Source organism: Poeciliopsis prolifica, unplaced genomic scaffold, assembly GCF_027474105.1.
Source record: "Poeciliopsis prolifica strain line A6 unplaced genomic scaffold, Auburn_PproV2 SCAFFOLD171, whole genome shotgun sequence".
Taxonomy (NCBI): Eukaryota; Metazoa; Chordata; class Actinopteri; order Cyprinodontiformes; family Poeciliidae; genus Poeciliopsis; species Poeciliopsis prolifica.
The window spans coordinates 177,481-193,242 of record NW_026562546.1 but is presented as its reverse complement, the minus strand read 5'-3'; the positions used below and the strand labels follow the sequence as shown (position 1 = coordinate 193,242).

The 15,762-nt window shown below is 42.4% G+C and overlaps 1 protein-coding gene and 1 long non-coding RNA gene across 2 annotated transcripts; both read left to right on the top strand.

Annotated features, from left to right (window-relative positions):
• Window positions 1–7,321: 7,321 nt before the first annotated feature.
• Window positions 7,322–8,117, top strand: LOC129356442 (uncharacterized). The gene is made up of 2 exons (XR_008605408.1): window positions 7,322–7,368; window positions 7,815–8,117. It is a non-coding gene; the product is annotated as an uncharacterized LOC129356442 (long non-coding RNA).
• A 5,708-nt stretch (window positions 8,118–13,825) lies between these two features.
• Window positions 13,826–15,160, top strand: LOC129356451 (aurora kinase A-B-like). The gene is given in 5 exon segments (XM_055026025.1): window positions 13,826–13,944; window positions 14,019–14,140; window positions 14,143–14,165; window positions 14,318–14,472; window positions 15,157–15,160. Coding segments are annotated over 5 exon segments (423 nt in total).
• The last annotated feature ends 602 nt before the right edge of the window (window positions 15,161–15,762 follow it).

Sequence of the window (15,762 nt, the reverse complement as noted above, 5' to 3'; positions counted from 1 at the left end):
AACGGCTGATGGATTCAGGAAGAAGCTCTCAGAGTCTGACTGTTCAGCTCTGGCCTTCATGCTGCAGATGTCAGAGAAGGTTCTGGATGAGTTGGACCTGAAGAAGTACAACACATCAGAATCAGGACGACAGAGACTGGTTCCAGCTGTGGAACTGCAGAAAGGCTCGGTGAGTCCAGATGTTTTCATTGTGTGATGCTGATTCAGCTCTATTGTCCTCCTGTTTCTTCTTCTGTCTTCAAGTTGATTCTGGATGTTTTTGCTCTTTATCTACTTCCTTCATCCTCTGGATTATTTTTCATAAACTTTATATTTTGTTGTTTTTACAGTTTCAGAAATTAAATACTTTGAACATTCAAACCTCCACTAACAAAAGCTGCAAAGTATCTTGTTGAACAAAGACAATTAAATAATAAAACAATAAAAGCCAAAGTGAGAACTTTCACAATAAAACTAGATGATTACATTGATCCTCCAGTTGGTTCCAGGTTCAGGTTTCTTCTCTTCCAATATTTTTATTGATCAGCAGAAAAGTCTTCATGACAGTCAGTCTCTCCACTGGATGAATTTCCTTAATTATTTCCTTCCAGTCTAATGTGAATGTTCTGATCATCATCATCATCATCATCAGTGTTGCATGTTATTCGCCCAGGAAAACATTAAAACATTCTGGGGAGGAAATTTCACATGTTCTCTGATGAGATTAAAATAAGTTTGTGTCAAACTGACTGTCTGTTCGTGTCTGCTGCTCCTTTGTGGTGTTAATTTAAAAAACTCAGCATGCAGCTGCTGGTTGCTTATCTTGACTCTGAGAGCATTCTGCTAAAGAAACCAGGTTCTGCAGAGCAAGAGAGACGTTTTTGTAACAAGCAGAAATATTAAGTAGGGAACTGGTTACAGGTCTGAGAACAAACACAAAGCGTTCGGTTCCCCATGTACACTCAATCAATCAATCAATCAATCAATCAATCAATCAATCAATCAATCAATCAATCAATCAATCAATCAGTCAATGATTGATTGATGTACACTCACTGCTAAGTTAATGATGAATATTCATGAATATTTATCTAATGCTAGTCGACACATACAGTTACATTTAGCTATCAAGCTGCAGCATTTATGATGCTGCAGCATAGTGCAGCATCATAAATGCTGCACTATGCTGCAGCACTTATGATGCTGCAGCTCGTGGTAAAAATGAGTCAATTTTTTAAAATAAAGTGTTTATCAGAAAACCTAAAGATCAAATCAGGATTGATTTAACACCAGAGACAGAAAAATAGAGCAAAAGGTGATTTGAACTGCAGTTGGAACAATTATTGACAATATATACAGGGGTTAAAGTTCATCAATAACTGGTTCAATCCTCCATTAATCACAAACTGAAAAATAAGTTGATTAAATTCATTAAAAATGTCCAAATGCTGATAAAGATCCAGTTCAGTTTCACCAAACCAAGAACCAAAGTACTGAAGAGGGAGTTGGGAAAGCATTATTGATTTAATATAGATCAGATATTGACTCGATCAATATCTGCCGATAACAGATATTGATCAGTTATCGGCGTTTGATTCATTAATTTCAACCTCAAATGATTCGTTGACACATTTTCAACTTTGGTTCTGACTAGAATTGGATGATTGTTTGCTGATTGATCATTGATTATGGACCAGAAATCAACCATTCTGACTATAATCCATCGTTGACGTAGCATCCTGTGCTATCAGGTCGGCTAACTCCGGGTCAGTTAGCGTTAGCAGTTAGCGTTAGCAGTTAGCGTTAGCAGCTCATCGTCTGGTCTTGTTCCTTAATAGTTCCTCCCATAATGTTGTTGTTCTCTGATGGATCAATAAAAGCAGCAACGTGGCGATGAGGGTTCAGCCTCGGCCACAGACCCTTTCCTGAATCTGATAATCCACATTAATCTTAATCCTGGCAGAATGTGATTCATACAGACTGAAACAACCTATAATCTGATTATTAAAGCCAAATCTGTCCAGAGCTCAATAAAGATATTCCAACACATTGAATCAAAAGCCTTTTCAGCATCTAAATGACTTTATTGATTCTGTTTAACCTTTGACCTGTGAGGTCAGGAGCCCACGTTGTCATGGGTTTGAATGTTGATGATAAAACCAGATTAAATCTGATCTGTGTCTGTAATTCCTGGGATTATAATATTTATCCAGTGTTGCTGCAGTGATCCTGTAATCAATGTTTCAAACTGATGTTGGTTTATGAACCACATCCAGTTTCATCTTTACCAGGTTTAGGAATCACTGACATCTCTGCTCTGATCCAAGATGGCGGCGTTTCCCCTCCACAAAGTTCTGATCAAATCAATCCTTCAGCAGCCGCTCTGCCGGGTCGCCTCCTCACCTGCCGTCTGATTCCTTTCTCTTTAATGACTTTATTGATCAGTGATTAGTTGTTAGTGGATGATTTTGATCTGTTCCTATCGATGGTGAATCCAGAGCAGCAGCAAAAACTGCATGAGGCTGAGAGCAGAACTGAGTGGAGGATCATTCAACAGATTCTCATGTGTTTTAGAGATCGGGTGTTTATCTGTTGGATTTTAATTTATTGATAAATCTATTAGTTTGCTATCAGTTTCTTTGCTTTGATCTATTTCCATAATAGTTGAGTTGAATAAATTTATCCTTTTCCTCCATCTGGTTTCATAGAAACAGTTTCTCCTTGTTTCTCTGATTTGTTATTATTATTATTTTCCATACGTTGTATTTGTAGAGATTTTAGTTTTCTAATCTTTTAAACATTTCTCTCTTTCTCGTTAGAGAACCAGATAATTAAAGTTTTTGCTTCGTCCCATAAAATCCAGGGAGAAAAATCCTCTGTGTTGTTCTGGTTCAAATCATCTTTGAGTCGTTTTTCCTGAAATCTGTTAAATTTAGTGTCATTAATAAACTATAATTATTGTTGATTCTCCACAGGGTTTCTTTGGTTCATGACAAAGGGTCCGGCCCTTTCCAGGCCCTGGTCTATCCCTGGTCTTGCGCTGGTCCGACCCGGATCTGGCCCTGGGCTGGCCCTGGTCCGGCCCTGGTCTGGCCGGGTCCGGTCCTGGTCTGGCGCTGGTCCGGCGCTGGTCCGGCCCGGGTCCGGCCCTGGTCCGGCCCAGATCCGGCCCTTTCCAGGCCCTGGTCTGGCCCGGATCCGGCCCTTTCCTGGCCGGTTCTGTCCCTGGTCTTGCGCTGGTCTGGCCCGGATCCGGCCCTTTCCTGGCCCGGGTCTGTCCCTGGTCTTGCGCTGGTCCGGCCCGGATCGGCCCTTTCCTGGCCCTGGTTTGCCGTGGCCGGCCCTGGTCCGGCCCGGATCCCGCCCAGGTTCGGCCCGATCCGGCCCTTTCCTGGCCCGGGTCTATCCCTGGTCCTGCGCTGGTCCGGCCCGGATCTGGCCCTGGTCCGGCCCTGGTCTGGCCGGGTCCGGTCCTGATCTGGCCGTGGCCTGGCCCTGGTCCGGCCCTGATCCGGCCCGGGTCCGGCCCTGGTCTGGCCCTGGTCTTGCGCTGGTCTGGCCCGGGTCCGGCCCGGATCCGGCCCTTTCCTGGCCCTGGTTTTGCCGTGGTCCGGCCCTGGTCCGGCCCGGATCCGGCCCAGGTTCGGCCCGAGTCCGCCCTTTCCTGGCCCGGGTCTATCCCTGGTCTTGCGCTGGTCCGGCCCGGATCTGGCCCTGGGCTGGCCCTGGTCCGGCCCTGGTGGGCTGGTCCGGCGCTGGTCCGGCGCTGGTCCGGCCTGGATCCGGCCCTTTCCAGGCCCGGGTCTGACCCTGGTCTTGCGCTGGTCTGTCTCGGGTCTGGCCCGGGTCCGGTGGTCTGGCCCGGGTCCGGTCCTGGTCTGGCGCTGGTCCGTCCCGGGTCCGGCCCGGGTCTGACCCTGGTGCTGGTCGGGTCTGGCCCGGTCCGGTCCTGGTCTGGCCCGGGTCCGGTCCTGGTCTGGCGCTGGTCCGTCCCGGGTCCGGCCCGGGTCTTTGCCAATCTCATAAGTATATTTTAAAATGACCATTTCCAGTGGGGTGACAGTAGGGGTGGCAAGGCCTCTGTTGGGGGTGGCAAATGCAATCCCTGCCACCCCTCTGTCTCCGCCTCTGCTGTCTGAGACGTTTTAATTTTGCTGGAGACCAGAAAATGATTTTAGTGAAAGTTCCAGTTTCATATCAATATCTGATACTTTGAGTCCAAAATGTTCCTAATAATCATTACTTACTGTCAACACATTGAATCAGGGATTCTCTATGATCCATGCAGCAGAAAATGGATCCCAACATCTTTCTAGTTACTGGAGAAATTTCACTGCTTCATCATGAAAAATGGACCCAAACACTCTGGTTCTGGTTCTGTCCACCATGATCCATATCATCACTATAGTAGATCAGACTGATGGACTGAGAGTTTATCAGTCTGTCTCATCTCAATGTGTGCAGACATATTAATGAGGATCATCTGCAGATCCTGGGTCACCTGGACCCGGTTCTGACCCAGTCCAGACGGTTCAGACCGGAAGGAGCAGCAGGACCGGTTCTGCTGCTGCTCTGCAGGACGACCAGAACAACATGAAGCTTTTAGCTGCAGCAGGTTGACGACTGTCCACTTTCTACTTTGTTAAAGCATCAATCCAGCAGATGAACGGAGACAGAACTGGAGCATCATGTGTTTGTTCTGCTCCCAGTTTCCTCTGTGGCAGCATTTAATAACCTGCTGCTGGGAAACATGTTTCTATACATATATTATATTATTCATGATGATGCAGCAGATAGTGGCTCAACAAACCCAGAGATGCCAGAGGTCCACAGCAGCTGGACTTCCTGTTCTGCTCACTTCATTTAGAACTCACTTCCTGCTTGATCTAAACGGTCTAGTCCAAGTCAGAGCTGTGAGCAGTTCCTCCTCCTCTCCATCATCTCCAGTCGTTTCCTTCATTCAGCTCAGTCAGCCTCTTCATCAGCTGCTGCAGAGAAACTGAACTTTCCTTCACTGATGATAGAAGATCTTCAACATCTGACTGCAGCTGAAGGTCTGAGGACATGAAGCCTGGACCAGAACCAGAACCTGGACCAGAACCACCAGAACCTGGACCAGAACTAGAACCTGGACCAGAACCAGATCCTGAACCTGACCTGGACCAGAACCTGGACCAGAACCAGAACCTAAACCTAAACCTGAACCTGGACCAGAACCAGAACCTGGACCAGAACCTGGACCAGAACCAGAACCAGACCTGGACCAGAACCAGAACCAGACCTGGACCAGAACCAGAACCTGGACCAGAACCAGAACCAGAACCAGAACCTGGACCAGAACCAGAACCTGGACTTTAACCAGGAACTGCACAGATTCTCTGTGGGGTCAAACTCAGTAGATATTGATCAGATGATGATCAGATGATGACATCACTGTTATCATATTTTAGTCTGTTTATGATCCAGATTGATTTCATTAGAACTGAATTTATTTCTTCTCTAATCACAGACTTGGTGACTGTTCGCTCCAAAAGGCTGAATGTGAAGTTTTGGCCTCGGCTCTGAAGTCCAACCCAGATCTGACTGAACTGGAAAAATCAGATCTACATGATAAAGGTGGAGAATCTGATATGAAGCATCTGGTTGAGATCCTGGAGAATTCAGTCAGTAAAGTGAAGCATATGGGGTTTGTTTTCTCTATTTATTCAATAAAATCATTTATTGATTCTTTAATCAATAGTTTAATCAATTTAATGTTAATATATATTATTTTAAAACAACTGTTTAATCATGAGAATAAAATCTCTAAAACTTTTGACCTTATTAATTATTTTCTTATTTCAGACTTTGAGATTATTGAACTTTGTTTTTCATTTTTTCTCTTTAAAATGTTTTTGATGAACAAAATGAGTAAAATAATTGAAATGCTGTGAATGAATGATGGAGATGTTTCAGTTTGGTAAAGATTCAGATGCTTTTATTTCTGATTCTTTACATCAGAATGAAATGTTGATCCTCCAGAGCCACAAACACTGATGAGTTCAAATCCTCATTAATGAACGTCTAAGAAACCACTGATTGTAGAAAAGCAAATCTAGATGCAATGAATGAAAGTGAGGTTTGCAGCAGCAGCAGGTTCCTCAGCTTTGTCCTGAGGCTGTGGTTCTGTTGGGCCGGGTCAGAGAGGAACCGTCTCCTGAGGAAATAATGGCCTCCATTGGCTTTCAGCAGCTTTAATAGGAACCCAAAGGCCATTAATGAAGAACCTGACTGGTTCTGATCCAGTTACCAAGTCGGGTCTGATGATCAGGAACCAGCAGAAATAGCTCAACTCATCCAGACTGATAGAAAACTTTGAGTTTCTTTGTTGATCAAATGTTCTGGTTCTGCTGGTTTGGACTCTTTAAACCAGTTTGACTGGATCAGATGTTAGAATCACTTCATCATGTTTCTTTTACATTCAGGGAAATTAATTTATACATTTTATTATTGATTTGTTCATATTTCAGTTTTAACTGCATCCTGTTGGTTCACATCTTTTATTCTTTATTCAGATTGATGGCTGCAGTTTCTCAGAGACCAGCTGGACGTCTCTGTTCTCAGCTCTGAAGTCCAACCCGACCCATCTGACAGTACTGGGCCTGATTCAGAACCAACCTGGAAGATTCTGGACTGAAGGATCTCTGTGGTTTTCTACAGACTGAAGGCTGCAGACTGGAGATATTGGTGTATTAATGATATAATTATTGATATTTCTGTGAATAATTCTATATAATTGATCATCAATCAAAGTTCATTTCTTCTGATCTAATCAATATTTTCTGAGTTTGTTCCTGGATCCAGAGTTTAATTTAGTTTCTCTGTGTAACTGAGTTGGACCTGCTGATCTGAGGTCAGAACAGGACAGCATTCGGACCCCAGTGTGTAGAAATCCCCCTCAGGTCAAGCAGGTCAAAGGTCATCCAGTCTAGAAAAGTGAATTCCTGGAATCTGACAGGAACAAATCAATAATCAATGATTGATGCTTCAACACTTTGATCAGAACCTGGAATGATTTTACTGACTAAAATCCTCCAACACATCATGACCCAGTACCAGGTTCTGGTTCTGGTTCTGAAGTCAGCAGGTCTTTATTGGAGCAGCAGCTTGTTGGCATTAATTTCATGAGAATCTTTAACTGGTTCTGTTGGACTGGTTAACCTGCATCCTGTTGTTCACATCTTTTATTCTTTATTCAGGTTGAATGACTGCAGTTTGTCAAAGATCAGCTGTGATTATTGGCCTCAGCTCTGAAGTCCAACCCGACCCGTCTGACAGAACTGGACCTGAGATTGAACAACCTGAGGAATCAGATGTTCAGCAGCTGAAGGATCTTGTAAAAACTTTAGAGTAAGTAAATGTTTGCAGTGAGTCCAGCTGCTGTCAGCATATTGAACTAAACCCAGTCAGCATCAAAGCAAAGATCCAGTTTCCCAGTAAAGCTGCAGCTTCTCAGTGGGAGGAGAATGGTTCAGGCTTCCTGATTGGACACAGCAATCAGCCAATCAGAGGAGCAGCGGCTTGCTGTGTTGTTGCTGTGTCCATGTCTCCAGGACGTCCAGCTGGACTCCAGCGTCCAACATGTCTAGAGACAGTGGTCCTCATTCATCAAACAGCAGCAGATCTGATCTCAGACCTGCTTGTTCTCTCAGTTCAACAGGAAACAACTGATCAGGTTCATCTTGGTCACAGCTCTGAGATCAGTCTGACTGGAAACCATCTACTGGATGTGCTGCGTCACTGACTGCTACTGGAAACACTCACTGATCTGCTCTCCTTCCTTCTTCTCTCTGCAGGTTCTGATCTCTGTAAAGTAGAGAACGTCTCTGTGTCCTGCTGATCCTCACAGGTTGAAGCTGCAGCAGTTTGAGTCTAAGAGACTCTGGATCAAGATGATGACCTTTGACCTCAGAACATTTTCTATTTCAAATATTTTCCAGACGTCGATTGTTGAAGATTTTCAGTTTTATTTTTCATCTGATCTGTTGATGATCTGCAGGAACAAAAGAGAGAAAAATACTCTGAGTTTGTTAGAAAAGTTGAATTGAGCAAAAACATGAAGCATAAATTTCATTAAAAAGCTTTAAAGAGTTTGTTAATGGGACAAAATGTCATTTTATTCTGTTGAGGTGAAAAAAGTTGATCTAAAATCAGACATGATAGCAGCTCTATAGATTCAGAGCCAAACAGTAAAACTTCCTCTGGATGTGGCATTAAATCCACTTGAGATCCAGACGTCCTGACCAGATCCTGCAGAGAAAAGATATTTGAACGTGGATCATTTGGACTCGGCTGCTTGGATGTGTGTTTGGATTTGAAAGGTTTTGTTGTGAAGCAGAAAGTTGATGAAGTTCACAGTGAAGACGACTTCAGTCCACCTGAAACCTGGTTTCACTCAAACGTCTTTATTCACTTTAAGTTTCTGATGCAAAAAAGGAAGAAAAGGTCAAAGGTGAACCAGAGATCGATTGTTGCTCACAGATGTGATGGGATCAGTTTGCACAGCTGTTGTTCAAGGAGAACAGTTTTATTTTCCTGCTTTTGTTGATGGATGCAAATTTGCATCAGAAGATGAGAAAATAACTTTCTGTGGTTTATTTGTGTGGATTTAAAGTGGAACAAGTTTAAAGAAAAACTAGAGGAGAAACCTGAGCCAGCGTTCTGACAGACCAAACACTGAGGAAGCAGAGTTTGCATCGTCAAAGTGACGAAATCATCTGAATGTTGTGACTCGTTTCCCATCAAATCCCTGACAGGAGAAGCAAAACCTCACGTCTCCAACATGAAGCTGCAACAGGATGCAGAACTTCCACCGAGCGTCACGTCACTCACAGCAGATCAGGAGCCTCGCTCTTCACCTCAACACCGCCTAAAACCTGGGACCAGGGGTTAAAGGTCATCTCCTGCACCTAGTGCAACATTTCACTCCTTATGAGAGCGCGTCTCAGTTTAGAGGCCAAAACCAGCAAGAAGCTTCAGAGTTTTCCTGCAACGTAGCTCTGGTCTGTTGGCTTCAGTGAGGCTGGTTTTACTGAAGATGTGTTCAGGTACGCAGGAAAATTCAGCGCTGATACAGACGGGACGAGCGACTCCACCTCTGATGATGCTTGGACAAAAGTTTATATGTTCATGAGATGAAACAGTTAATTTTCCTCACATATCAGGACATTCTCCATCGGTCATCCTGCCGTCGTTCTGGATTTATTCATTATTTACATCATCAATAGAAATTGTTCAACCAGATGTTTCTCTTTGTTTTAATTTTCACTGTTATAAAGATCAAGTCAGCTTACATTACTGTTGTTAAATAAGAGTCACTGCAGGATTTTATTCAGTTTGATTAGAAATAAAACGTCTTGTAAAGTTTATTACAGCAGCTTTTTTTTATAATTTTAAACAGTTTTTAAAATAATAAAGAACAGTTGTTCTTATGTCAGCTGGTTGTTTTTCTTGATATTTGAAGCTTTTTCACACTTTCATTCTCAAAATTAACAACAGTTAATATTTCTGGGATTGTTACACAATAAAATGTAGGATTTTTTTCAAACTAAATTTCCATCTATTGTAAAATAAATATTACTTTATAAGTAGTTGTTCACTTTGTATCTAAATTATTCTAATAATTAATCTCTATCTCTAATAACATACATGTATGAAATATAAATTATTATTCACAGGATTAAGTTAATATCTTGTCATTAGAAACTAGTGAAAAGTTTGTAGTTTATTAGTTTTATGATGGTTGATTGAGTTCTTACTGCCCTCTGGTGGTGAACTATCATGACTACAGACATTCTTCATATAAATTGTTAAACCGGATGTTTTAATGTAAAATTTTATAACGTCAGATCAAAGTTAACTCCAAACAGTGAATCAAAATATGTCTGAATAACAAACTAGACAGAAATCTGTGATAATGACTCGGGATGTCTTTTAGTTTTTTCTCTAAACTCCACATTAATGGATATTAAACATAAATAATGCGCATTATCAGGGCTGTAGTTCCCACTAAGGCCACCAGAGGGCGTAAATACCCCGCTCTGAATATAGAGGTGAGTTTGAAGAGCTGCAGCTGGTTTCTGGAAATCAGTGTTTTATCTGTCAGTGTGAACTAGAAGCATCTCCACAGAGACGAAAACATCCCGCAGAGACTCTGAGCGGAGCTAACGATGCTAACTGACTAGCAGCGGCTTTGGAGCTGTGGTTCTTAAAACTGGAGCTTCAGCTCAACAGAGCTGAAACAAACTCTGGTTTAGGCGATAAGCTGAGCTTCCGGTCTGAAGGTAGGAAAATATTTATGAAAAGTTAAATTATCCTGCAAACAGTCAGAATAATGTTGATATTTTAGCTGCGAGCCGCGAACTGAACTATTAATATCAGAGCAGGGCGGTTTCTGCCCTCTAGGGACACAGATGATAATTACACCTACTTGATAAAGTTAGAGCGTTTACAAACTACATTCACTTCCGGTGAGTACTTTCACATTAAGAGCCATAGAAACGAGTTCCTCTGTTAGCTTTCATTTGAAATAAGACATTTTACTTCTGTTGTTTTTCTCTTTGAAACTAAACTGTTATTCAAAAGCAGCAAATTAAATTTTACTCATCTCAAACTGAAATGATTATCAATTCATAAAAGTATTTTAATAACATTAAGAGCAGCCCCATCTCTGACCCGGTTCCCTCTCTGACCCGGTTCCATCTCTGACCCGTTCTCTCTGACCCGGTTCCTCTCTGACCCGGTTCTCTCTCTGACCCGGTTCCCTCTGACCCGGTTTCCTCTGACTCTCTTGCGTTCATGAAATCAGTTTCCTTCATTCAGAGACTCAAACTGAAATGTTCTTTAGTGAAGAAGAAACTTCATCTGGTTCTGATGTTGAAGCTGCAGCTTGAATCCGTCTCAGGATTCGGATCAGAATCCAGTTCGTATCACCGATCAGCATCACTGTGGCTCCAGAACCTGGCCTATCTCTATCTGTGCAGGCCGGTTGAGGCCAAGAGGTCAGAGGGCAGAACCAGAACTGGACCTGGTGCCGTCATGTGCGATGTTTTTTAGATTTAATCTAAAAATTAAAAGATTAAATCTCTCTAATATAAATTAGAGAGATTTTAGATTCTCTCTAAAGTCTCAATTTTTAGAGATTCTCTGGAGATAAAACAGAAAATTACAGTTGGATAACAAAGGTCAACAGTTTTGAATTATGAGACAAGAGTTTGTGATAATTTATTAAAGAATGTGACTTTTATACTACAAGTTGTGGAAAGAAGAATCCAGTCAAACTTTTGCTGTTCTGCCAACAAAGTTTATTTATTGAGTCATTTGCACCAAAGCAGCTTTCAAAATGGCCGCCTTACATCCAGCAGTCCATCAATTAACCAGTGAAGCCCCGCCTCTCATTTGCCCGGCCAATCAAAGTGCAGCGGTTCTATAAAAGAGCTGTGTTTGAGGCGGGCCTCTTCTTTAGCAGAATCCCAAGATGGCTGCCGCAAAGGACTCACCCTGAAGGTAGCAAACATTTCACAGACAAGACTCATTTACACGCTGGAATTCAACAAGTTTTAGAAAAACTGAGTCCTTCCTAACAGAGACATGAAGTAACACGACAATGACCTGATTTCTGGAGCCTCGGCTCAAAACTCTGAGCTAAATAGAGGCTAAAAGCAGCTCAAGGTTTCTGAAGCTACGATTCATAAGATGCAGGAGGAGAAACTCTGGAGAGTTTTTTAGTTATTTAGTAATAAACTTTTCACAGTATTGCTGCATTTCATCTGCCATATATATCATAATGACTTGTTCATCTCTTTCCAGGTGAGCTGTGGTCTCCACTGGATGCAACAGCCAGAAGAGAAGCAGCACCAGTGCAGCAGAGGCGCTGTTCAGGTGAGCGGTACCTCACCTGAAACCCACACGGAGGAGACAGGAAGTGATTTCATGTGTCCTCAACTCCTCTCAGGATGTCGATTGACTTCATACTTGCTGCAGCCCAGTAAAAACAGAATCGGTTCAAACTTTGGCACTTTGCTGTTCAGGCCAACAGCTTTAGGTCTGTTGGACTTAAAGCTCAGAGTTTCTCTTTGAATAACTATATTTAAATAATTTTTCAGTTTCCAGTCTGCTATTTTCACCGTCTCTCCCAAAGGAGCGTCTTCATTCCCGCCTCCCAGATGGTAGCTCTGTAAGGTGATGGAGTTCAGGGCTGAGAGCTTCCAGCCTCAAATACTCACATGTTCAAGTTTAAAGAACGACTTCAAAACTAAAGTATAAAGAATCTAAGAACTGAAATCGCCCAAAAACAAATGATTGAACAAATAAAGCAAGCTGAGCCTGATGAACCAGATGTATCTGGCTCTGTTTGTACTTGTATGACTTTGTTAGCAGCTTTGACCTCTCAGTCTGAGAAGAGTCTCCTCTGAAGGAGAATCCTTTTCCAGATCAAACTCATCCAGATCTTTTTCTGATGACGGTAAGATGAAGACCAGAGCCGACCACCGAGCAGGAGACAGTTTACCAGAGGACAGACGTCCTGAACTCAGAGACTGTTGGATCTCCTCCACTAGAGAACGATGGTTCAGTTCATTCAGACAGTGGAAAAGGTTGATGATCTTCTCTACAGGCAGATTGTCGCTGATGTTCTTCTTTATGTACTGAACTGTCTCCTCATTGGTCTGAGCTGCTTCCTGTCTGTGTGTACGAGTCTCTGATTGGTCTGCAGCGAAGCCCAGCAGGAAGCGGACGACCAGGTCCAGGTTTCCATTTGGACTTCTTGAACAGCCATCTACTGCTCTGATGAATCATTTGTTTCTGTTCTTCACTGCAGTTCTGTTTCCAGGATGTTGAAGAAAAGTCCCAAATCAGTAACTGGCAGAGTGAGAGAAACGAAAACCTGCTGCTGGTGTTGATGTGTCAGTTTCACTGGAAAAGGTTTTCACTGGAAAAGGTTTTCACTGGAAAGGTTTTCACTGGGTGTAATTGTGACGTGCAGAAGAGAAATCCTGAACCAGGAAATATTTCAGTTTAGTTAAGATTCCTCAGATATTCCTGAGCTGAAAGCTGCGACACTTTGTGTGAACATTTGTGGAAAGTAGTTTTCAGTTCATGAGGTTTGAATGTGAATCTGAGTCGCCTTTTCTTGTTTTTCTCCGGGCAGAGGAGACGTGGAGATCAGCCTGGCTCCTGACGGTTCCACTCCGACCCAGATCTACAGAAACAGGTCGGTTCTAAGGTCCGGTCCAAACGACTCTCTGGACCCGAAACGCAGCAGAACATTCCTGCATCCAATCAAATGCGATGCAGACGTGCAAACATGCAGGAGAAATGTTGCAACCATTCAGCTCAAAAGGAGAAATTCGTAACAGACACAGAGTCTCTTTACAGACAGGAATATAATATTTATATATGTAACGTAGAAGCGACGGCCATTTTAGACAGTTTAACGTCTGGATGCAGCGATCCGATGTTTCGTATTGACCATCTGAATTCATTTAAAACGGTTTTATGATTTGAAAACTGGTGTAAAAGTTGTGGATTATAAATGTAGCTGATAAGCAGCATCAGTGCAGCTGAATCCACCAGAAGCTCCAGTAGTTTAATAAATAATAAAGAAACAGATGAAAGCAACAAGTTGACCAACTCAGTTCAACATGTCGATAAACGGCGACAAACATTTGAAACGGTTCAGAAAGTCCGATTAGTAATTCTAAGTAAAACGTAAATTAAATAACGAAGCATTTTAAACATAACTGGCCTCTGGTCTAGTTAAAGCTCACAGATGAGCTACTTTCTGTTTTGCTTTTATTTTTAGTGCATCATGGAGCTGGCAGATGCGCTCCACTACAGAGACATCAAACCAGAGAACCTGTTGCTGGGAGGAAACGGGGAGCTGAAGATCGCTGACTTTGGTTCTTCTGTTCACATTCCATCTTTAAGGTATGTGCATGCTGACATGTTAGCATGCTCTGTAGTCATTTCAGCTCTGACATTGTGTTGTTCTGTCCATGCAGGAGGTCCACCCTGTGTGGATCGCTGGACGACCAAACTCAGGATGAGAAGGACCTGTGGAGTCTGGGGGTCCTTTGCTATGAGTGTCTTGTTGGAAAACGTCCATTTGAAACAAAAAGTCACGATGAACCTACCGTAGGATTTCTAAGGTAAGAATGCTGATGAATGCAATAATTCAATTCCTAATTTTCACAGGAGTTTTATCCAAATATTTGAGCTTTTTGGAGCACAGAGATCCAAAATAAAAATCTTTAGGCAGACGGACCAGCTAACATGTTGTTAATATTTATTATTGGTGTAGGTGGAGTACAGTTCCCCTCCACATGCTTCCATTAGTGCCGGAGCTAAAGACTTGCTGGCCAAGCTGCTGCAGCCCAACCCCATGCACAGGTTGCCCATTGAAGGCGTCGTCTCCCATCCCTGGGTCCTCAAACGCTCCACCAAGGCCCACGACTTGTGAGTCATTTCTGAGTACGTCTTTCCAGCACCGGCTCCATCTTCCGTGTCCAGGATCCACTGATTTGGAAGGACAGTTATCAATATTTTAAAAGTACATGACAGCCAAGAGGAATCATGTTAATAAAAGTCATCCTTTCATGTTTTGAATTTTTTTGGGGGGTTTGAATTCTGTTTCTGTAAACATATTTACACACGAGAGGAAAGAGAGACAAATTAGCTGTAGATTTTTTGGTGGAGATGTTTTTAATCCAGGAGAAATTGAAGGGAGATTATCCCCATTTCTGAACTGAAACATGTGTTCTGAACTTTTAGATTTATTTTTCAAAAGAGTATTAAAATGGTAAAGCAGCAGTCACATTGAAACATTGAAGTATTATGGATATATGATTTTATGTTGTTCCTTTTAGTCTGCTTCCAGGAAGACGTCCTGCTCCATTTTTATGTCACTCTGCATGACTTGTAAGATTTGATCCTTTTCTTATGCTGAACAAAATGTGTTTATTTGTCAAGCTGAAACGTCCGAGGGGTTTTGTTTGAGTCCAGTGGCCAAAATGGAGCCGATAAGAACAGGAAGGCCCAACATTTTTGCAGGGAAAGTCAATTATCTCTGCAGGTTTTCCATGAAAACTAACTGGTAAGTCGTTGTCAGTTTGAGATTTTCTTCCCTCTGTGTCCTTCTAGGTGAGACGCAGCCGCGGGAAAACAAAAAGACCAATGTTTCACGTCCTCTACGGAACCAGAGAGACGGACTTTCAGACGGGGAAACAGCCGGAGACCATAACAGAACAGCCTTACCTCTGGTCATGTGCTCGGCCTCGCACATTCTGGGCGAGCCGTTGGACGCATTCAGAGCTGAAGCTCAAATAAACATGCTTCTTAATGAAGCAAGAGCCACAACTGGCTAATGAAGTGGAGGAGGTGGCAATAGGTCAAATGAGCAACTTGAGGAAGCTGCTGCAATGGTATGTCGTTTTTTTCTTCATTTTTTCGACAACATACTATATAGTATTTTTTTTTTTTTCAATATTTCGACAACATAATATAGTATGTCGGGTTTTTTTTATTTTTGACAATATAGTATGTCACTTTTTTCAATATTTCGGACGACATACTATATAGTATGTAGAAATGATAATATTGAAATGATACTTTATATTTAATAGGGAAGAAAAACAATGATATGTGTGAAGAATGTGGAGAAACATAGAACATGTATTAATGAACTGTAAAACATAAATGTGAAAGGGAGAAATTGAGAAGAATAGTTGGAAGGACAGATCAAGAATG